A 22559-nucleotide genomic window follows, 5' to 3' on the forward strand; every position below is an offset into this window, starting at 1 on the left:
AACCCACCTCTGAAACAATCCCACCCCCCAATAAAATTCAGGCTTGACACCTCGTTTATGGTGAGTTCCTTCATAGTGAGGCTGAGTCTTACAGTTCCCAAATTCTGTCTTGACCTCAGGTGGTCCCCAAGGATCTCTTCCTGTAATCCCTGTCTTACTTGCTTTCTCGTCTCAGCAGTCACAGAATCCGGAGTAGGGAGTGGCTTTCCCCGATCTCCCAAGAGGGAGCTTTTCCTCCTTGACTCTGGGGATGCTTCTTTTAGGGTATCACATCGTCCAGATGATCATCACTTGTGAAGTACGGGAAGACGGGACCAGGAGCGGACGCTGGCAGTACGGCTACGACGGGAGGCATTTCCTCAAGTATGACATGGGGACCTCCAGCTGGTTCGCAGCCGACAAGGAAGCCCTGTTAATCAAGTGGAAATGGGAGAGTGAAACCGCCATCATGCAACGCTTCAGGGGCTACCTGGAGAGCACCTGCACGGAGTGGATGAAGAAGAACGAGCACTATGGATTGAACGCGCCCTTGAGGAAAGGTACAGAGAAATGGCCAGGGAGAAAAGTGTGGAGAAGGTGCTACTCCATGTATTGTTTTGGTGTGGCAAGTGTTTTCTGTGTAGGTTCAAAGACAGACAGATGGTGGAGTCTTTAGGAGGCAGAACCCATAATAATAATAATAATAATAATAATAATAATAATAATAATAATAATAACAACAACAACAACAATAATAGTAATAATAGTAGTAGTAGTAGTAGTAGTAGTAGTCGTCTTCGGAGAGGGGGCGGCATACAAATCTAAAAATAATAATAATAATAATCATTGTTGTACATACTCCTGGTCAGTTGGAGGATGATGAAGATATTGAGGACTCTGATTCAGATAGTTTTTATGAATTAGTGGGAGGCCTGGGGTTACAGGTAGTAGAACAGGTGGGAGGCCAGCCACAGGAGGGAGTTATGAGTTTAGGATCTAGCGAGGGAGAATCAGACACTCTCTGGCTTAACCCTAAATTCAGAAGAGCCCAAAAATGTAGAGAACAGAAGTCTGGAAGAAGATATTAAGGAGAGGAATGGGTTAAATACTGTAGTGATGTATTTGGCACGTCAGAGGGTCAGTGGGGAAGAAGGGTGGAGTTTCAACGTTGCCGATGAGAAAAATGGAGGTTTTTCTTGCTGCTCTCAAGTAAGAAAAAGTATTCTGTGTTGATTAACAGTCAGGGCTGCTGTTTTTAGAGATCAAGCTGTTAGGAAAATAAATCTTGTTAAGTGGAGAAGGAGAAGGAATGTGAGAAATGCAGTCAAGGGAGATAACAGACCAACAGATAAATGCGTGTACGAAATGTGTTTGAATTCCAGAAGAGCAGAGAAATTAATGGAGTTTCTTTATTCATGATATAATGCATTTGATAAGAGTTATTTGTAATTGCTAAATTTCTACCAGAAGCCAGAACAACAACAACAACAACTATTATTATTATTATTATTATTATTATTATTATTATTATTATTATTATATTTGCATGCCGCCCCTCTCCGAAGACTCTCAGTCTTGTCTGCGTTGAACTTGAGCCTGTTAACTCCCACCCAGACCCTCATGGATTCAAGGCACCGGCACATTGACCGCTCCACTAAATTGACACGGGTGGAAATGTACACTATTGGGCCGCTCTGGAAACCGCAAAGGACTGACCAGAGGTGCCACTGCCAGTGAAAAAGGAATTCAGGAGGGCAGCACTCACAGGCTCTGTTTTTACTGGCAGAGGGTTGCAGGAGGCCATTGCATCCGGAAACAGCCCTCGGGAGCCCATTTTCGCTGGCAGAGCTTTGGCGCTGCCACCGGAGTCTCCAACACGAGTGATGTTGAGCTGGCTCACCCCAAACCCCGAGGTCAAACACAGTCCTAATGTGGTCCTCAATGAAATTGAATTTGACATCCCTCGTATAGGGTCTCCTGCTTGAGCTGGACTCTTTTAGCTCTGGCTTGAGCTAGAAGACCACCAAGGTCCCTTCTAACTCCATTTTGATTCCGATTGGCTTTTACTCATCAGAACTTTGCTAAAGGACTTTGAGACACTGCAACCGTCATAAATGTGAGCCCATTGTCAAGCATTCAAATGTAAATCACGTGGCAGTGGGAATGTTGCAACCATCATCGGAGAGGGGCGGCATACAAATCTAATAAATTATTATTATTATTATTATTATTATTATTATTATTATTATTATTATTATTATTATTATGTCAGTACAACATAGCAAACGAGATCACTATGCTGGATTTCGTATTTCACCACCGGTCGGGCGCTTCCCAAGCACCTAGGACTGCGTGATGTAGCGGCGAATTATGTTTGCCGATCCCAGTAAAGCGGCCTTTTGCAATTGACAGATGGAGATTTTGTCAATTCCAATGGTTTTCAAATGTCTGCTGAGATCCTTTGGCAGTGCGCCCAGCGGGCCAAGTACCACTGGGACGACTTTCACGGGCTTATGCCAGAGTCATTGCAGCTCAATTTTTAGATCTTCCTATTTCACTAATTTCTCTAGCTGCTTCTCCTCAATTCTGTTGTCTCCTGGGATTGCGATGTCGATGATCCATACTTTCTTTTTCTCCACGATCACAATGTCTGGTGTGTTATGCTTCAGAATTCGGTCAGTCTGAAGTCGGAAGTCCCACAGTAGTTTTGCTTGCTCATTTTCGACCACTTTTTCAGCCTTATGATCCCACTAGTTCTTTGCCACTGGTAAATGGTATTTCTGGCACAAGTTCCAGTGGATTATTATTATTATTATTATTATTATTATTATTATTATTATTATTATCATCATCATAAATGTGAAAAGGGTTACGAATTACTGTACTTTGTTCAGTGCCGCTATAACTTTGGTCACTAAATGAACAGTTTTAAGTCGAAAACTACCTGCATTTAAATAAAGTGTTTTTATGTTTTTCTGGCTGAAAGAAACTGTTCCAAGCAACTTGGATCTATTGGGTGACACCTCGTTCTGGTTGCATGTGTGATAGCAATAGCATTTAGACTTGTATACCGCTTCACACTGCTTTTTCAGCAGTGTTTTTCAGAGTCAGCCTCTTGCCTCCAACAATTTGGGTCCTCATTTTACCCACCTCAGAAGGATGGAAGGCTTAGTCAATCTTGAGCCCGGTGTGATTTTAACTGCTAAATTGCAGGCAGCCGGCAGGCAGCAGAGGTAGCCTGCAGTACTGCACTCTAACCACTAAGCCACCGTGGCTCACGATGCACAATAATAATGATTAATAATGATTTATTATTAGTAGGAGACCTCACCTACAAAAAGATATTGACAAAATTGAACGGGTCCAAAGACGGGCTACAAGAATGGTGGAAGGTCTTAAGCATAAAACGTATCAGGAAAGACTTAATGAACTCAATCTGTATAGTCTGGAGGACAGAAGGGAAAGGGGGGTCACAATCGAAACATTTAATATGTTAAAGGGTTAAATAAGGTTCAGGAGGGAAGTGTTTTTAATAGGAAAGTGAACACAAGAACAAGGGGACACAATCTGAAGTTAGTTGGGGGAAAGATCAAAAGCAAGGTGAGAAAATATTATTTCACTGAAAGAGTAGTAGATCCTTGGAACAAACTTCCAGGAGACGTGGTTGGTAAATCCACAGTAACTGAATTTAAACATGCCTGGGATAAACACATATCCATTGTAAGATAAAATAGAGGAAATAGTATAAGGGCAGACTAGATGGACCATGAGGTCTTTTTCTGCCCTTCTATGTTTCTATGTTTCTATTACACTTGTATGCTGCCCCTCTCCGAACACTCAAATCATGATGATTTCAAGGGGGACTCAGTTTTGATCATAAATGCCTTTTTTCCCCAGAGCCTCCAATGGTGAAGATGAGCAGCAGGACGGAGCTCATGGATGGGATGGAAACTCACATCTGCGAACCTTATGGCTTCTACCCCAGGGAGATCGATGCCTTCTGGACGAGGGACGGGGAGGTCTGGCTGCAGGATACCTTCCATAAGTCTGTGGCCCCCAATGCGGATGGGACCTACCACTACTGGCTCAGCATCCAGATCGACCCCCAAGAAAGGGACCGTTATCAGTGCTACGTGGATCACGACGGTCTGCCTGAGCCTCTGGAACTGGCCCTGAAGGGTGAGAAAAGCTGCCTGTTTATGGGAAAATGTTTATGGAGATCAGGGGTCAGCAACCTGCGGCTCTGGAGCCGCATGTGGCTTTTTCATCCACTGCAGCACCCTGATGCTGGACAGCTCCACAATTGCTCGGGCTTTTAGTTAGAACAGGTAGAGGAAATAGGGTGCCATGCAATGAAAAGACTCTATGGTAGGGGAACCGACTTCCTCTAACGAGAGGAAAAAGGATGCCACACTAGGAAGAGACTCTATGATGGGTGAACCGGACTTCTGGCTGGCTCCAGAATTGAATGGGGCCTTCCAGTTAGGACCTTTTTGGCTCTTCGAGTGTTTAAGGTTGCCGACCCCAATAGAGATTTTCAATCAAATTTGGTTGTCCCAAAATGTTTTTCAAAAGGCAACTAGAGTTTCTTTGGTATTTTTTACCTATGGGGTGCTTAGATCTGGCCCACAGCGTGCTTAGATCTGGCCTATGGGGCCATTATGGCAACAGCAAAGGACCAGCCTGCGGTACCTCTATCAGCAAAAATGGAGCCTGGGAGGGCTGCCTGTGGCCCGCCTAAGCTCCATTTTCACTGTCAGAGGGTTGCAGGAGGCTCTCACAGCTGAAATCAGAACTCGGGAGGCCATTTCCACTGAGAGAACTTTCGGGCCCTCACAGGCGCCTCCAACACAAGGGATGTCAAGCTGGCCACACCCACTTTGGCCACACCCACCTCGGTCTCCCAACATCAAGGTCCCACAGAGTGGGTCTTCTCCGGGTCCCGTCAACTAAACAATGGCGCTTGGCGGGACCCAGGGGAAGAGCCTTCTCTGTGGCCATCTGGAACCAACTCCCCCCAGAGATTAGAATTGCCCCCACCCTCCTTGCCTTTCGTAAGCTACTTAAAACCCACCTCATACTCTTTCCCCCTAGGCCTTTACAATTTTATATATGTTATGTCTGTATGTATGTTTGGTTTTTATATTAATGGGTTTTTAATCGTTTTTAGTATTGGATTATTATTGTACGCTGTCTTATTATTGCTGTTAGCCGCCCCGAGTCTCCGGAGAGGGGCGGCATACAAATCCAATAAATAAATAAATCAAACACAGCCCTGATGCGGCCTTCATTGTAATCGAATTTGACATCCCTAGTATAGACCACTGATGGTCCGTGAGAAAATTTTGGACCGCAGAAAAAATATTTGCATTTTTATGTTGCAACAAATACTATTTTATCTTTAAAAAAAAAAAAAATCATATTAATAGTCCACAAGATTTAAAATTACTAATTTAGTGGTCCTGAGATCTGAAAGGTTAGTGACTGCTGGTATAGATGTAGAATGTGTGGAATGGAAATTTGGGCATCTCCTATGACAGGGATGGCGAACCTATGGCACGGGTGCCAAAGGGGGCACAAGAAGCCATATCTGCTGGCACACGAGCCGTTGCCCTAGCTCAACTCCAATGTGCATGTGTGTGCCGGCCAGCTGATTTTTGGCTTGCATTAGAGGCTCTGGGAGGGCGTTTTTGGCTTCTATAGAGCCTCTGAAAGAATGGGGAAGGGCATTTTTACCCTCCCCTGGCTTCAGGGAAGTCTTTGGTGCCAGGTTAGGGCAAAACACAAGCCTATTGGGCCCACCAGAAGTTGGGAAACAGGCCGTTTCCAGTCTCCAGAGAGCCTCCGGGGGTGGCGGGGGAAAGCTGTTTTCACCCTCTCCAGGCACTGAATTATTTATTTATTTATTTATTCATCCATCCATCCATCCATCCATCCATCCATCCATCTATCTATCTAACTATCTATCTATCTATCTATTTATCTATTTATTTATCTATTTATTTATTCATTTAGTTAGTTAGTTAGTCCAATACACAATGAGGGTTTTAGTGGGTATATGTGTGTGTGTCTCTCTCTCTCTCTCTCTCTATATATATATATATATATATATATATATGTAGATTGTTCTGAGTTCGGGTTTTGCCCTGTGTAATGTTTTGCATGTCTATGCGACGTTTCGGTGAAATCACATTCACCATCTTCAGGTTGGAGTTCCAATCTTTGCTTTGTTGTAAATGAAATATTAGCAACTGACATTCTTCCTAGTATGTAGTGTGGGGTGGAGATTTGCTTTGAATGTAGCAAATAGATTGGGTGACTATGCTTCAGTGATCTGATTGGTTGGTGTAATCATAGTTATTAGAAGGAATGACATGGAGATTTTATGAAGTGTTTTGTTTAAGGCTGATTTCCAAATATAAAATTCCAACTAAAATTCCACCCAAAAACCCCAACCATAGAGAGGATCCTAAAAAGAACTGAATTAGCCCTAATCAGAAATGAACTCCACAAAAAAAGATTCATACTGGATGAAATAAACAAAAGTCTACTCTCTCTTCACCTTAAAATCAGTAACCAAATACACCCTATACTCTGGGATAAATTCAAACAAATATCAATCTGGAGGGCAGAAACAGAAACCCAATACAAGACAGACACACATAATAAGAAACTCCAAATACTAGAGGTACAGCAAAAACCCAACCCTCCACAACAACTTATGACCAAAACAGTACATAACATATCAGACAAGATACTCACCACTACAGAAACCAATATTCTTTCAAAAGGATTTAATTTTGCAATAACTCCAAGACGCATACCAACTGAAAACATCATATGTGGAATTGAAACAACTTTAAATAAAATCAACCCAGATACTGCTAACAAAATCAGACTTAAAGTCACTAATATTCTCTGCTCTAGCAAACCTCCTAAAAGCAACATACAGCAGGAAGAAAGAGATGCACTTATCAATCTGAAGAAAAACCAGGAAATAATAATCCTCCCAGCCGATAAAGGAAACTCCACTATAGTAATGAACACAGCAGAATACAAAGAAAAAATGACAAATCTACTACAAAACCCGGCCTACAAACTCCTAAGCACAGATCCTACCACCTACCTAGAAAAAACCACCAAATCTAAAATCAAGGCCTCTCCCATCAGCGAAGAAATCCAGCAAAAAATCATCCCCAGAGAAAAATCTTCCATATGTCCAAAACTCTATGGCCTTCCAAAAATACACAAAGAAGGAATACCTCTCAGGCCAATAGTCAGTTCTATAGGCTCCCCTCTACAAAACCTTGCCAAATTTTTAGCCAAATACCTTCAACCATATACAGAAACTATTACCTCATATGTTCAAAATTCATTCCACTTTATACAAATAATCAAAAAACAAAACCTACAACCCGGTGACCTACTTGTAAGTTTCGATGTCGTGTCCCTGTTCACACAAATACCTATTAAAGAAGCCTTGACAGCTATCCAGGACAAACACAAACCCCCCAAATATATCCTAGACCTTACCAACCACTGCCTGACCAATACATACTTCATCTATAATGAACAAAGATATAAACAGATAGAGGGAGCCCCCATGGGATCACCTCTATCACCTGTCATAGCCAACCTCTATATGGAATATTTCGAAAATAATGCTTTAGAGCAAGCCAAATACAAACCCAAACTTTGGCTGAGATATGTTGATGATACCTTTGTAATTTGGCCACATGGTAAAGAAAAACTAGACAATTTCCTCACACATCTCAACAGCCTACACCCCAAAATACAGTTTACTATGGAAACAGAAATCAATGATCAACTTCCCTTTCTAGATGTACTGGTCTATAAAAAACCCAATGGCAGCCTAGGACATACTATCTACCAAAAGAAAACCCATACCAACCGTTATCTAAATGCACACTCACACCACCACCCCGCACAAATCACCTCAGTGGCCAAAACTCTCATCACCAGAACCAAACGCTTAGCTGACCATGAGCACTTAAAAACTGAATTGAACAAACTCAAAGATGTACTAATTTCTAATGGATTCAAAGAGAAAACAATAACAAACCTAATCAATAAAGAGACACCCCCCAAAAAACAAGATCAAGAACAGGACAATGGCACCACCATCCTTCCTTACATCAAAGGCACCACGGATAAAATTAGTAAAATTCTGCACAAACATAACATCAAAACCTCATTTTGCACTAACCAAAAAATATCTAATATCCTAAGGAGCCCCAAAGATAAAATCCAATTAGAATACCAAGGAATCTATGAAATCCCTTGCAAAACATGTGCAGCCACATACATTGGACAAACTAACCGAAGAGTGAGCCAACGCATAGCAGAACATGTGAATGCAGTCAAAAAACAAGAAAAGACCTCCTCCCTTGTCCAGCACATTAAAAAAACAGGGCACGAAATTGACTTTGAAAAAACTAAATTACTCCACAAAACAGAGAATTTATATAGAAGAATCTCTCTAGAAGCTATCGAAATTGAAAGGAGACCCTTTTGTTTAAATAAAAGGGATGATACCTCCCGCCTGCCAGAGATTTGGAAACCAGCCTTAAACAAAATAAACACTTCATAATAATCAATATGTCAATCCTTTTAATTATTATGATTTTAGAATTTTATATTTGGAAATCAGCCTTAAACAAAACACTTCATAAAATCTCCATGTCATTCCTTCTAATAACTATGATTACACCAACCAATCAGATCACTGAAGCATAGTCACCCAATCTATTTGCTACATTCAAAGCAAATCTCCACCCCACACTACATACTAGGAAGAATGTCAGTTGCTAATATTTCATTTACAACAAAGCAAAGATTGGAACTCCAGCCTGAAGATGGTGAATGTGATTTCACCGAAACGTCGCATAGACATGCAAAACATTACACAGGGCAAAACCCGAACTCAGAACAATCTACATACATATACCCGTGAAAATTTACGAAAATATATATATATATATATATATATATATATATATACACACACACACACACACACACACACACACACACATAGTAAAATACATGATGAAGGTTATAGAGGAGATACTCATAGTAAAATATATTTAAGAAAGAAGATATAGTATTAGAACATATCAATGAAAAAATAGAAGAAGAGATATAGGAATAGAAGAAAGGAATAGGAGATATAGGAGAGCAATAGGACAGGGGACAGAAGGCACTCTAGTGCACTTGTACTCGCCCCTTACTGACCTCTTAGGAATCTGGATAGGTCAACCGTGGATAATCTAAGGGTAAAGAGTTGGGGGTTTGGGGATGACACTATGGAGTCCAGTAATGAGTTCCACGCTTCAACAACTCGGTTACTGAGGTTGTATTTTTTACAGTCAAGTTTGGAGCGGTTAATATTAAAGTTTAAATCTGTTATGTGCTCTTGTGTTGTTGCGGTTGAAGCTGAAGTAGTCGCCGACAGGCAGGACGTTGCAGCATATGATCTTGTGGGCAATACTTAGATCTTGTTTAAGGCGTCTTAGTTCTAGACTTTCTAAGCCCAGGATTGAAAGTCTAGTCTCGTAGGGTATTCTGTTTCGAGTGGAGGAGTGAAGGGCTCTTCTGGTGAAGTATCTTTGGACATTTTCAAGGGTGTTAATGTCTGAGATGCTTGGCACCTGAGGAAAAAAAGGTTCGCCATCACTGTCCTATGACCTAAAGATATCTGACATTTCTTAACTTGGTAGATCTCTTTATTTTTCTCACTGTTGCGGCAGAAGGCGGTCCCGGAGATAACCTGGCCTGGTGCCGTGAAGGGCTTTATAGGTCATAACCAACACTTTGAATTGTGACCGGAAACTGATCGGCAACCAATGCAGACTGCGGAGTGTTGGTGTGACATGGGCATACCTTGGGAAGCCCATGATTGCTCTCGCAGCTGCATTCTGCACGATCTGAAGTTTCCGAACACTTTTCAAAGGTAACCCCATGTAGAGAGTGTTACAGTAGTCAAGCCTCGAGGTGATGAGTGCATGAGTGACTGTGAGCAGTGAATCCCGATCCAAATAGGGCCGCAACTGGTGCACCAGGCAAACCTGGGCAAACGCCCCCCTCGCCACAGCTGAAAGATGTTTCTCTAATGTGAGCTGGTATAGACAACCACTGGTGGTCCGTGAGAAACTTTTGGTGGACCACAGAAAAATATTTGCTTTTTAAAATTGCACCAAATACTATTTATCTTTTTTTAAAAAATTCATATTAGTGATCCGTGGGATTTAAAATTACTAATTTAGTGGTCCGCGAGGTAGGTGACTGCTGGTGTAGATGTGGAATAAAAAATTGAGCATCTTCTATGACGTAAAGACATCTGACATTTCTTAACTTGGCAGATCTCTTTATTTTTCTCATTGTTTGATATCTTTTTGCCCAATAAGCAGATATTTTGTGGTTCCCATTGAGTGATTAACTTTTTTTCTCAATCCAGTTCCACAATCCCGGTTCAACCTGTGGTATATCATCGGTGCTGCTGCAGCTGGCATTATCGTAGTGTGTGCAATTATTGGGATCTTGTCATTTCGAAGTAAGTATCCTTTTCTGGGTAGTTGAAAGTTGGGGCGATTCCTCCCAAGTGTCTCTCTTCAGGGAGCTAGGGAGCTTGTCTGCTTATGTGCTAGTTGCATCTTTGTTTATTCATTTATTTATTACCTGCCTTTGTTATTTTCCCAAATAACTCAAGGCAGAAAACATATCCAACACACCTCCCTCGTATCCCCCCCCCCCATCTCAACAACCCAGTGAGGTGGGTTGGGCTGAGACAAAGTCACCTAGCTGACTTTCATGGCCAAGATGAGACTTCAACTCATGTTTGGTCATTTGCTTTTTAACCTGGTGCCTTAACCACTGGGCCAAACTGCCTCCTCCTCTTCTCCTCCTTCCTTCTTCCTCCCACCTCCTCTTCTCCTTCCTCTTCCTCTGTTTCTCCTCATTCCTTTTTCTTCCTCCTTATCTTTCTCCTCCTTCCTCCTCCCCATCCTTTTCTCCTCCCATCTCCTCCTCCTCTTCTTGTCTTTCTCCTCCTTCCTCCTCTTCTCCTTCTTTCTTCACCTTCCTCCTTCTTCTCTTCTTCTTCCTTCCTCCACTTCTTCGCTTTCTCCTCATTCCTCCTCTTCTTTTTTCATTTTTCTTTTTCTTCTCCTCCATCCTCTTCTTCTTTCTTTACCTTCCTCCTTCTTCCTTCTCTCCTTCCTTCCTCCATTTCTTCTCTTTCTCCTCATTCCTCCTCTTCTTTTTTCTTTTTTCTTTTTCTTCTCCTCCATCCTCCTCTTCTCCTTCTTTCTTTACCTTCCTCTTTCTTCCTTCTCTTCTTCTTCCTTCCTCCCCTTCTTCTCTTTCTCCTCATTCCTCCTCTTCTTTTTTTCATTTTTCTTTTTCTTCTCTTCTATCCTCCTCTTCTCCTTCTTTCTTCACCTTCCTCCTTCTTCCTTCCTCCACTTCTTCGCTTTCTCCTCATTCCTCCTCTTCTTATTTCATTTGTCTTTTTCTTCTCCTCCAACCTCCTCTTCCGCTTCTTTCTTTACCTTCCTCTTTCTTCCTTCTCTTCTTCTTCCTTACTCCCCTTCTTCTCTTTCTCCTCATTCCTCCTCTTTTTTTTCATTTTTCTTTTTCTTCTCTTCCATCCTCCTCTTCTCCTTCTTTCTTCACCTTCCTCCTTCTTCCTTCCTTCACTTCTTCACTTTCTCCTCATTCCTCCTCTTCTTTTTTTCATTTTTCTTTTTCTCCTCCTCCATCCTCCTCTTCTCCTTCTTTCTTCACCTTCCTCCTTCTTCCTTCCTCCACTTCTTTATTTTCTCCTCATTCCTCCTCTTCTTTTTTCATTTTTCTTTTTCTCCTCCATCCTCCTCTTCTCCTTCTTTCTTCATCTTCCTCCTCCTCCTTCTTCTCTTCTTCTTCCTTCCTCCACTTCTTCTCTTTCTCCTCATTCCTCCTCTTCTTTTTTCATTTTCTTTTTCTTCTCCTCCATCCTCCTCTTCTTCTTCTTTCTTCATCTTCCTCCTTCTTCCTTCCTCCACTTCTTCACTTTCTCCTCATTCCTCCTCTTCTTTTTTCATTTTTCTTTTTCACCTCCTCCATCCTCCTCTTCTCCTTCTTTCTTCACCTTCCTCCTTCTTCCTTCCTCCACTTCTTTACTTTCTCCTCATTCCTCCTCTTCTTTTTTTCATTTTTTTTCTCCTCCTCCATCCTCCTCTTCTCCTTCTTTCTTCATCTTCCACCTCCTTCTTCTCTTCTTCTTCCTTCCTCCACTTCTTCTCTTTTTCCTCATTCCTCCTCTTCTTTTTTCATTTTTCTTTTTCTTCTCCTCCATCCTCCTCTTCTCCTTCTTTCTTTACCTTCCTCCTTCTTCCTTCTCTTCTTCTTCCTTCCTCCACTTCTTTGCTTTCTCCTCATTCCTCCTCTTCTTTTTTTATTTTTCTTTTTCTTCTCCTCCCTCCTCCTCTTCTCCTTCTTTCTTCACCTTCCTCTTTCTTCCTTCCTCCACTTCTTCACTTTCTCCTCATTCCTCTTCTTTTTTCATTTTTCTTTTTCTTCTCCTCCATCCTCTTCTTCTTTCTTTACCTTCCTCCTTCTTCCTTCTCTCCTTCCTTCCTCCATTTCTTCTCTTTCTCCTCATTCCTCCTCTTCTTTTTTCTTTTTTCCTTTTCTTCTCCATCCTCCTCTTCTCCTTCTTTCTTTACCTTCCTCTTTCTTCCTTCTCTTCTTCTTCCTTCCTCCACTTCTTCACTTTCTCCTCATTCCTCCTCTTCTTTTTTTCATTTTTCTTTTTCTCCTCCTCCATCCTCCTCTTCTCCTTCTTTCTTCACCTTCCCCCTTCTTCCTTCTCTTCTTCTTCCTTCCTCCACTTCTTCTCTTTCTCCTCATTCCTCCTCTTCTTTTTTTCATTTTCCTTTTTCTTCTCCTCCAACCTCCTCTTCCCCTTCTTTCTTTACCTTCCTCTTTCTTCCTTCTCTTCTTCTTCCTTCCTCCCCTTCTTCTCTTTCTCCTCATTCCTCCTCTTTTTTTTCATTTTTCTTTTTCTTCTCTTCCATCCTCCTCTTCTCCTTCTTTCTTCATCTTCCTCCTTCCTTCCTCCACTTCTTCACTATCTCCTCATTCCTCCTCTTCTTTTTTTCATTTTTCTTTTTCTCCTCCTCCATCCTCCTCTTCTCCTTCTTTCTTCACCTTCCTCCTTCTTCCTTCCTCCACTTCTTTACTTTCTCCTCATTCCTCCTCTTCTTTTTTTCATTTTTCTTTTTCTCCTCCTCCAACCTCCTCTTCTCCTTCTTTCTTTACCTTCCTCCTTCTTCCTTCCTCCACTTCTTCACTTTCTCCTCATTCCTCCTCTTCTTTTTTTCATTTTTTTTCTCCTCCTCCATCCTCCTCTTCTCCTTCTTTCTTCATCTTCCACCTCCTTCTTCTCTTCTTCTTCCTTCCTCCACTTCTTCTCTTTTTCCTCATTCCTCCTCTTCTTTTTTTCATTTTTCTTTTTCTTCTCCTCCCTCCTCCTCTTCTCCTTCTTTCTTCACCTTCCTCTTTCTTCCTTCCTCCACTTCTTCACTTTCTCCTCATTCCTCTTCTTTTTTTCATTTTTCTTTTTCTTCTCCTCCATCCTCTTCTTCTTTCTTTACCTTCCTCCTTCTTCCTTCTCTCCTTCCTTCCTCCATTTCTTCTCTTTCTCCTCATTCCTCCTCTTCTTTTTTCTTTTTTCCTTTTCTTCTCCATCCTCCTCTTCTCCTTCTTTCTTTACCTTCCTCTTTCTTCCTTCTCTTCTTCTTCCTTCCTCCACTTCTTCACTTTCTCCTCATTCCTCCTCTTCTTTTTTTCATTTTTCTTTTTCTCCTCCTCCATCCTCCTCTTCTCCTTCTTTCTTCACCTTCCCCCTTCTTCCTTCTCTTCTTCTTCCTTCCTCCACTTCTTCTCTTTCTCCTCATTCCTCCTCTTCTTTTTTTTCATTTTCCTTTTTCTTCTCCTCCAACCTCCTCTTCCCCTTCTTTCTTTACCTTCCTCTTTCTTCCTTCTCTTCTTCTTCCTTCCTCCCCTTCTTCTCTTTCTCCTCATTCCTCCTCTTTTTTTTCATTTTTCTTTTTCTTCTCTTCCATCCTCCTCTTCTCCTTCTTTCTTCATCTTCCTCCTTCTTCCTGCTCTTCTTCTTCCTTCCTCCACTTCTTCTCTTTCTCCTCATTCCTCCTCTTTTTTTTTTTCATTTTCCTTTTTCTTCTCCTCCAACCTCCTCTTCCCCTTCTTTCTTTACCTTCCTCTTTCTTCCTTCTCTTCTTCTTCCTTCCTCCCCTTCTTCTCTTTCTCCTCATTCCTCCTCTTTTTTTCATTTTTCTTTTTCTTCTCTTCCATCCTCCTCTTCTCCTTCTTTCTTCACCTTCCTCCTTCTTCCTTCCTCCACTTCTTCACTTTCTCCTCATTCCTCCTCTTCTTTTTTCATTTTTCTTTTTCTCCTCCTCCCTCCTCCTCTTCTCTTTCTTTCTTCACCTTCCTCCTTCTTCCTTCCTCCACTTCTTTACTGTCTCCTCATTCCTCCTCTTCTTTTTTTTCATTTTTCTTTTTCTTCTCCATCCTCCTCTTCTCCTTCTTTCTTTACCTTCCTCCTTCTTCCTTCCTCCACTTCTTCACTTTCTCCTCATTCCTCCTCTTCTTTTTTCATTTTTCTTTTTCTTCTCTTCCATCCTCCTCTTCTCCTTCTTTCTTCACCTTCCTCCTTCTTCCTTCCTCCACTTCTTCACTTTCTCCTCATTCCTCCTCTTCTTTTTTTCATTTTTCTTTTTCTCCTCCTCCATCCTCCTCTTCTCCTTCTTTCTTCACCTCCCCCTTCTTCCTTCTCTTCTTCTTCCTTCCTCCACTTCTTCTCTTTCTCCTCATTCCTCCTCTTCTTTTTTTTCATTTTCCTTTTTCTTCTCTTCTATCCTCCTCTTCTCCTTCTTTCTTCACCTTCTCCTTCTTCCTTCCTCCACTTCTTCGCTTTCTCCTCATTCCTCCTCTTCTTTTTTTCATTTTTCTTTTTCTCCTCCTCCATCCTCCTCTTCTCCTTCTTTCTTCACCTACCTCCTTCTTCCTTCCTCCACTTCTTTACTTTCTCCTCATTCCTCCTCTTCTTTTTTTCATTTTTCTTTTTCTCCTCCTCCATCCTCCTCTTCTCCTTCTTTCTGTACCTTCCTCCTTCTTCCTTCCTCCACTTCTTCACTTTCTCCTCATTCCTCCTCTTCTTTTTTTCATTTTTCTTTTTCTTCTCTTCCATCCTCATCTTATCCTTCTTTCTTCACCTTCCTCCTTCCTTCCTCCACTTCTTCACTTTCTCCTCATTCCTCCTCTTCTTTTTTTCATTTTTCTTTTTCTCCTCCTCCATCCTCCTCTTCTCCTTCTTTCTTCACCTTCCTCCTTCTTCCTTCCTCCACTTCTTTACTTTTTCCTCATTCCTCCTCTTCTTTTTTTTCATTTTTCTTTTCTTCTCCTCCATCCTCCTCTTCTCCTTCTTTCTTTACCTTCCTCCTTCTTCCTTCCTCCACTTCTTCACTTTCTCCTCATTCCTCCTCTTCTTTTTTTCATTTTTCTTTTTCTTCTCTTCCATCCTCCTCTTCTCCTTCTTTCTTCACCTTCCTCCTTCCTTCCTCCACTTCTTCACTTTCTCCTCATTCCTCCTCTTCTTTTTTTCATTTTTCTTTTTCTCCTCCTCCATCCTCCTCTTCTCCTTCTTTCTTCACCTTCCTCCTTCTTCCTTCCTCCACTTTTTCACTTTCTCCTCATTCCTCCTCTTCTTTTTTTCATTTTTCTTTTTCTCCTCCATCCTCCTCTTCTCCTTCTTTCTTCACCTTCCTCCTTCTTCTTTCTCTTCTGCTTCCTTCCTCCACTTCTTCTCTTTCTCCTCATTCCTCCTCTTCTTTTTTTCATTTTTCTTTTTCTTCTCTTCCATCCTCCTCTTCTCCTTCTTTCTTCATCTTCCTCCTTCTTCCTTTCTCCACTTCTTCACTTTCTCCTCATTCCTCCTCTTCTTTTTTTCATTTTTCTTTTTCTCCTCCTCCATCTTCCTCTTCTCCTTCTTTCTTCACCTTCCTCCTTCTTCCTTCTCTTCTGCTTCCTTCCTCCACTTCTTCTCTTTCTCCTCATTCCTCCTCTTCTTTTTTCATTTTTCTTTTTCTTCTCCTCCAACCTCCTCTTCCCCTTCTTTCTTTACCTTCCTCTTTCTTCCTTCTCTTCTTCTTCCTTCCTCCACTTCTTCACTTGCTCCTCGTTCCTCCTCTTCTTTTTTTCATTTTTCTTTTTCTCCTCCTCCATTCTCCTCTTCTCCTTCTTTCTTCACCTTCCTCCTACTTCCTTCTCTTCTTCCTTCCTCCACTTCTTCACTTTCTCCTCGTTCCTCCTCTTCTTTTTTCATTTTTCTTTTTCTTCTCCATCCTCCTCTTCTCCTTCTTTCTTTACCTTCCTCCTTCCTTCTCTTCTTCTTCCTTCCTCCAATTCTTCTCTTTCTCCTCATTCCTCCTCTTCTTTTTTTCATTTTTCTTTTTCTCCTCCTCCATCCTCCTCTTCTCCTTCTTTCTTCACCTTCCTCCTTCTTCCTTCTCTTCTTCTTCCTTCCTCCACTTCTTCGCTTTCTCCTCATTCCTCTTCTTCTTTTTTCATTTTTCTTTTTCTTTTCCTCCATCCTCCTCTTCTCCTTCTTTCTTTACCTTCCTCTTTCTTCCTTCTCTTCTTCTTCCTTCCTCCCCTTCTTCTCTTTCTCCTCATTCCTCCTCTTCTTTTTTTCATTTTTCTTTTTCTTCTCTTCCATCCTCCTCTTCTCCTTCTTTCTTCATCTTCCTCCTTCTTCCTTCCTCCACTTCTTCACTTTCTCCTCATTCCTCCTCTTCTTTTTTTCATTTTTCTTTTTCTCCTCCTCCATCTTCCTCTTCTCCTTCTTTCTTCACCTTCCTCCTACTTCCTTCTCTTCTTCCTTCCTCCACTTCTTCACTTTCTCCTCGTTCCTCCTCTTCTTTTTTTCATTTTTCTTTTTCTTCTCTTCCATCCTCCTCTTCTCCTTCTTTCTTCATCTTCCTCCTTCTTCCTTCCTCCACTTCTTCACTTTCTCCTCATTCCTCCTCTTCTTTTTTTCATTTTTCTTTTTCTCCTCCTCCATCCTCCTCTTCTCCTTCTTTCTTCACCTTCCTCCTTCTTCCTTCCTCCACTTCTTCACTTTCTCCTCATTCCTCCTCTTCTTTTTTCCATTTTTCTTTTTCTCCTCCATCCTCCTCTTCTCCTTCTTTCTTCACCTTCCTCCTTCTTCTTTCTCTTCTGCTTCTTCCTCCACTTCTTCTCTTTCTCCTCATTCCTCCTCTTCTTTTTTTCATTTTTCTTTTTCTTCTCTTCCATCCTCCTCTTCTCCTTCTTTCTTCATCTTCCTCCTTCTTCCTTCCTCCACTTCTTCACTTTCTCCTCATTCCTCCTCTTCTTTTTTTCATTTTTCTTTTTCTCCTCCTCCATCTTCCTCTTCTCCTTCTTTCTTCACCTTCCTCCTTCTTCCTTCTCTTCTGCTTCCTTCCTCCACTTCTTCTCTTTCTCCTCATTCCTCCTCTTCTTTTTTCATTTTTCTTTTTCTTCTCCTCCAACCTCCTCTTCCCCTTCTTTCTTTACCTTCCTCTTTCTTCCTTCTCTTCTTCTTCCTTCCTCCACTTCTTCACTTTCTCCTCGTTCCTCCTCTTCTTTTTTTCATTTTCTTTTTCTCCTCCTCCATTCTCCTCTTCTCCTTCTTTCTTCACCTTCCTCCTACTTCCTTCTCTTCTTCCTTCCTCCACTTCTTCACTTTCTCCTCGTTCCTCCTCTTCTTTTTTCATTTTTCTTTTTCTTCTCCATCCTCCTCTTCTCCTTCTTTCTTTACCTTCCTCCTTCTTCCTTCTCTTCTTCCTTCCTCCACTTCTTCTCTTTCTCCTCATTCCTCTTCTTTTTTTCATTTTTCTTTTTCTTTTCCTCCATCCTCCTCTTCTCCTTCTTTCTTCACCTTCCTCCTTCTTCCTTCTCTTCTTCTTCCTTCCTCCACTTCTTCGCTTTCTCCTCATTCCTCTTCTTCTTTTTTCATTTTTCTTTTTCTTTTCCTCCATCCTCCTCTTCTCCTTCTTTCTTTACCTTCCTCTTTCTTCCTTCTCTTCTTCTTCCTTCCTCCCCTTCTTCTCTTTCTCCTCATTCCCCCTCTTCTTTTTTTCATTTTTCTTTTTCTTCTCTTCCATCCTCCTCTTCTCCTTCTTTCTTCATCTTCCTCCTTCTTCCTTCCTCCACTTCTTCACTTTCTCCTCATTCCTCCTCTTCTTTTTTTCATTTTTCTTTTTCTCCTCCTCCATCCTCCTCTTCTCCTTCTTTCTTCACCTTCCTCCTTCTTCCTTCCTCCACTTCTTCACTTTCTCCTCATTCCTCCTCTTCTTTTTTCCATTTTTCTTTTTCTCCTCCATCCTCCTCTTCTCCTTCTTTCTTCACCTTCCTCCTTCTTCTTTCTCTTCTGCTTCTTCCTCCACTTCTTCTCTTTCTCCTCATTCCTCCTCTTCTTTTTTTCATTTTTCTTTTTCTTCTCTTCCATCCTCCTCTTCTCCTTCTTTCTTCATCTTCCTCCTTCTTCCTTCCTCCACTTCTTCACTTTCTCCTCATTCCTCCTCTTCTTTTTTCCATTTTTCTTTTTCTCCTCCATCCTCCTCTTCTCCTTCTTTCTTCACCTTCCTCCTTCTTCTTTCTCTTCTGCTTCTTCCTCCACTTCTTCACTTTCTCCTCATTCCTCCTCTTCTTTTTTCATTTTTCTTTTTCTCCTCCTCCATCTTCCTCTTCTCCTTCTTTCTTCGCCTTCCTCCTTCTTCCTTCTCTTCTGCTTCCTTCCTCCACTTCTTCTCTTTCTCCTCATTCCTCCTCTTCTTTTTTTCATTTTTCTTTTTCTTCTCTTCCATTCTCCTCTTCTCCTTCTTTCTTCACCTTCCTCCTACTTCCTTCTCTTCTTCCTTCCTCCACTTCTTCACTTTCTCCTCGTTCCTCCTCTTCTTTTTTCATTTTTCTTTTTCTTCTCCATCCTCCTCTTCTCCTTCTTTCTTTACCTTCCTCCTTCTTCCTTCTCTTCTTCCTTCCTCCACTTCTTCTCTTTCTCCTCATTCCTCTTCTTTTTTTCATTTTTCTTTTTCTTTTCCTCCATCCTCCTCTTCTCCTTCTTTCTTCACCTTCCTCCTTCTTCCTTCTCTTCTTCTTCCTTCCTCCACTTCTTCGCTTTCTCCTCATTCCTCTTCTTCTTTTTTCATTTTTCTTTTTCTTTTCCTCCATCCTACTCTTCTCCTTCTTTCTTTACCTTCCTCTTTCTTCCTTCTCTTCTTCTTCCTTCCTCCACTTCTTCTCTTTCTCCTCATTCCTCCTCTTCTTTTTTCATTTTTCTTTTTCTTCTCCTCCAACCTCCTCTTCTCCTCCTTTCTTTACCTTCCTCCTTCTTCCTGCTCTTCTTCTTCCTCCCTCCCCTTCTTCTCTTTCTCCTCATTCCTCTTCTTTTTTTCATTTTTCTTTTTCTTCTCCTCCATCCTCCTCTTCTCCTTCTTTCTTTACCTTCCTCCTTCTTCCTTCTCTTCTTCTTCCTTCCTCCACCTCTTCTCTTTCTCCTCATTCCTCCTCTTCTTTTTTCATTTTTCTTTTTCTTCTCCTCCATCCTCCTCTTCTCCTTCTTTCTTCACCTTCCTCCTCTTCTTCCTTCCTCCACTTCTTCACTTTCTCCTCGTTCCTCCTCTTCTTTTTTTCATTTTTTTTCTTCTCCTCCATCCTCCTCTTCTCCTTCTTTCTTTACCATCCTCCTTCTTCCTTCTCTTCTTCTTCCTTCCTCCACTTCTTCTCTTTCTCCTCATTCCTCCTCTTCTTTTTTCATTTTTCTTTTTCTTCTCCTCCATCCTCCTCTTCTCCTTCTTTCTTCACCTTCCTCCTTTTCTTCCTTCCTCCACTTCTTTGCTTTCTCCTCATTCCTCTTCTTTTTTCATTTTTCTTTTTCTTCTCCTCCAACCTCCTCTTTCCCTTCTTTCTTCACCTTCCTCCTTCTTCCTTCTCTTCTTCTTCCTTCCTTCACTTCTTTGCTTTCTCCTCATTCCTCTTCTTCTTTTTTCTTTTTCTTTTCCTCCATCCTCCTCTTCTCCTTCTTTCTTTACCTTCCTCCTTCTTCCTGCTCTTCTTCTTCCTTCCTCCCCTTCTTCTCTTTCTCCTCATTCCTCTTCTTTTTTTTTCATTTTTCTTTTTCTTCTCCTCCATCCTCCTCTTCTCCTTCTTTCTTTACCTTCCTCCTTCTTCCTTCTCTTCTTCCTTCCTCCACTTCTTCGCTTTCTCCTCATTCCTCCTCTTCTTTTTTTTTCATTTTTTTCTTCTCCTCCATCCTCCTCTTCTCCTTCTTCCTTCTCTTCTTCTTCCTTCCTCCACTTCTTCTCTTTCTCCTCATTCCTCCTCTTCTTTTTCCCATTTTTCTTTTTCTTCTCCTCCATCCTCCCCTTCTCCTTCTTTCTTCACCTTCCTCCTTCTTCCTTCTCTTTTTCTTCCTTCTTCCTCTTCTTCTCTTTCTCCTCATTCCTCTTCTTTTTTTCATTTTTCTTTTTCTTCTCCTCCATCCTCCTCTTCTCCTTCTTTCTTCACTTTCTTCCTTCTTCCTTCTCTTCTTCTTCCTTCTTTCCCTTTCTTTTTCTCCTCATTCCTCCTCTTCTTTTTTTCATTTTTCTTTTTCTTCTCCTCCATCTTCCCTTCCTTCCCTGCTTTCCCGACCCTCTTGTGGAGCATCTGAAATCTCAGCCTCTTGCTGGAACTCCAGCTTTAATTTAGTTGAGTCTGACGTTTGGACAGCCCAGTCTCCTTCTAAGTTGGGAAGGGGCACCACAGAACTGCCTCTTTCAAAGGCTTTGGTCAAAGAGAAGGGTTTCAATGAAAATGTTCTTGCTGCTTCTGCTGCAGTTTTCCCCATTTCACTTCCATTCAGGGGAATGATCCATTGATCATTGATAGAAACATAGAAGACTGACGGCAGAAAAAGACCTCATGGTCCATCTAGTCTGCCCTTATACTATTTTCTGTATTTTATCTTAGGATGGATATATGTTTATCCCAGGCATGTTTAAATTCAGTTCCTGTGGATTTATCAACCACGTCTGCTGGAAGTTTGTTCCAAGGATCTACTACTCTTTCAGTAAAATAATATTTTCTCATGCTGCTTTTGATCTTTCCCCCAACTAACTTCAGATTGTGTCTCCTTGTTCTTGTGTTCACTTTCCTATTAGTGAACACAAGAACAAGGGGACACAATCTGAAGTTAGTTGGGGGAAAGATCAAAATCCAGGGTTCCATTTATGTCAAAGCAAATGAGTGCTTGAATGATATTGGGCTGGGTTTAGTTCCTGGTGCATCAGCAATGTCTTTCGGTTGAATCCAAGAAGTGTGCTATTCTCTATTACTGCTCCTCTTTTTGGAACTAGGACAACATCCCCATCCCCGAGGTTTCAGTTTAATCCCTAACCTATCTTCCCCTTGGAGGGTATTAAACACCTATATTTTCCCCCAGGGCTTGGGAGCCTCTTTTCAGGCACCAGCTTTTGTTGCATCAAAATCAGTTCCAGAAGCACACACAGATGACTGATTCAGCTGATTCATTAACTTCTTATAAATATAGTAATATAATATACATTGTTCAAAAATATAAAGGGAACACTCAAAGAACACATCCTAGATCTGAATGAATGCAATATTCTCATTGAATACTTCGTTCTATACAAAGTTGAATGTATAACTTCTTTATAAATATAGTAATATAATATATAAATTTACAATACCATTAGCAGAGATCTTCAATGTAGCAACAGTTAAAAGTAAAACACAAGCAGCTTCTAGTTCAGAGAACAGAGTGGACCTGGAGCCAGGTCCAGCCTTAAGTTTTCAGTTTCGATTCTCTGCACAGACTCAAAAGTATTTAACTCCCATTGGCTGACTTAGTTGCTATGCCTTATTCATTGGCTGACCTTGTTACCACTGGCTCTCTCAGTCGTGAATATTGTAACAAAATGCACCTTTTGAAATGGGGTCCAGGAGAACTTGCTGCGGCCAACTCTCCATGGCCAACTTCCTGCGGGACAAGAGTTAGAATAAAATTGAAGAAATTGAGGAATAGAATCATTAAAGAAAGGATGTCGAGGGAGGGACAAAATGAAAGGTGAATGGCAAAAACTAAAATTATTTTTAAATGATTTTATGTAATGAAATTCAACTGTTGAATTGTCCTGTCGCCAGTTGGCCGTGGCAAGTTATCCCGTAAGCGAGTTTTCCAAGGTGAATTGATTCTGGCAAGATGGCCGTGGCGAGTTGGCTGTAACAAGTTGTCCCAATCCGTTCAAAATGAGCTCATTAAAGCTTATCCCTTCCTGTCATTGATTGGCTTCCCTTGTGGTTTTCTCTAACAACCTTTCTTGTTGTTGTCTCTCTTTATACAACCTAGGATTCAAGAAAGGAGACGATAAGCCAAAGAATGACCCTCCTTGTGAGTAAATTATTACCAAATGTTTTGCTTTTTTAATGTTTTGAATCTGAGAATCAAGTCAGGC

General features: G+C 41.4%; 1 protein-coding gene across 3 annotated transcripts in view; it reads left to right on the forward strand.

Annotated features, from left to right (window-relative positions):
- The window catches only part of LOC139155711 (class I histocompatibility antigen, F10 alpha chain-like), a 42109-nt gene that overhangs the window by 15266 nt on the left and 4284 nt on the right, over nucleotides 1-22559 (forward strand). For all 3 annotated transcript variants that reach the window (XM_070730971.1, XM_070730970.1, XM_070730972.1), the window contains exons 3-6: nucleotides 264-539; nucleotides 3877-4158; nucleotides 10457-10552; nucleotides 22454-22495. In XM_070730971.1, coding sequence (XP_070587072.1) covers nucleotides 264-539; nucleotides 3877-4158; nucleotides 10457-10552; nucleotides 22454-22495 — 696 coding nt within the window. The remainder of the gene's footprint in view (nucleotides 1-263; nucleotides 540-3876; nucleotides 4159-10456; nucleotides 10553-22453; nucleotides 22496-22559) is intronic.

This window comes from Erythrolamprus reginae, unplaced genomic scaffold (assembly GCF_031021105.1).
Source record: "Erythrolamprus reginae isolate rEryReg1 unplaced genomic scaffold, rEryReg1.hap1 H_49, whole genome shotgun sequence".
NCBI classification, from domain to species: domain Eukaryota; kingdom Metazoa; phylum Chordata; class Lepidosauria; order Squamata; family Dipsadidae; genus Erythrolamprus; species Erythrolamprus reginae.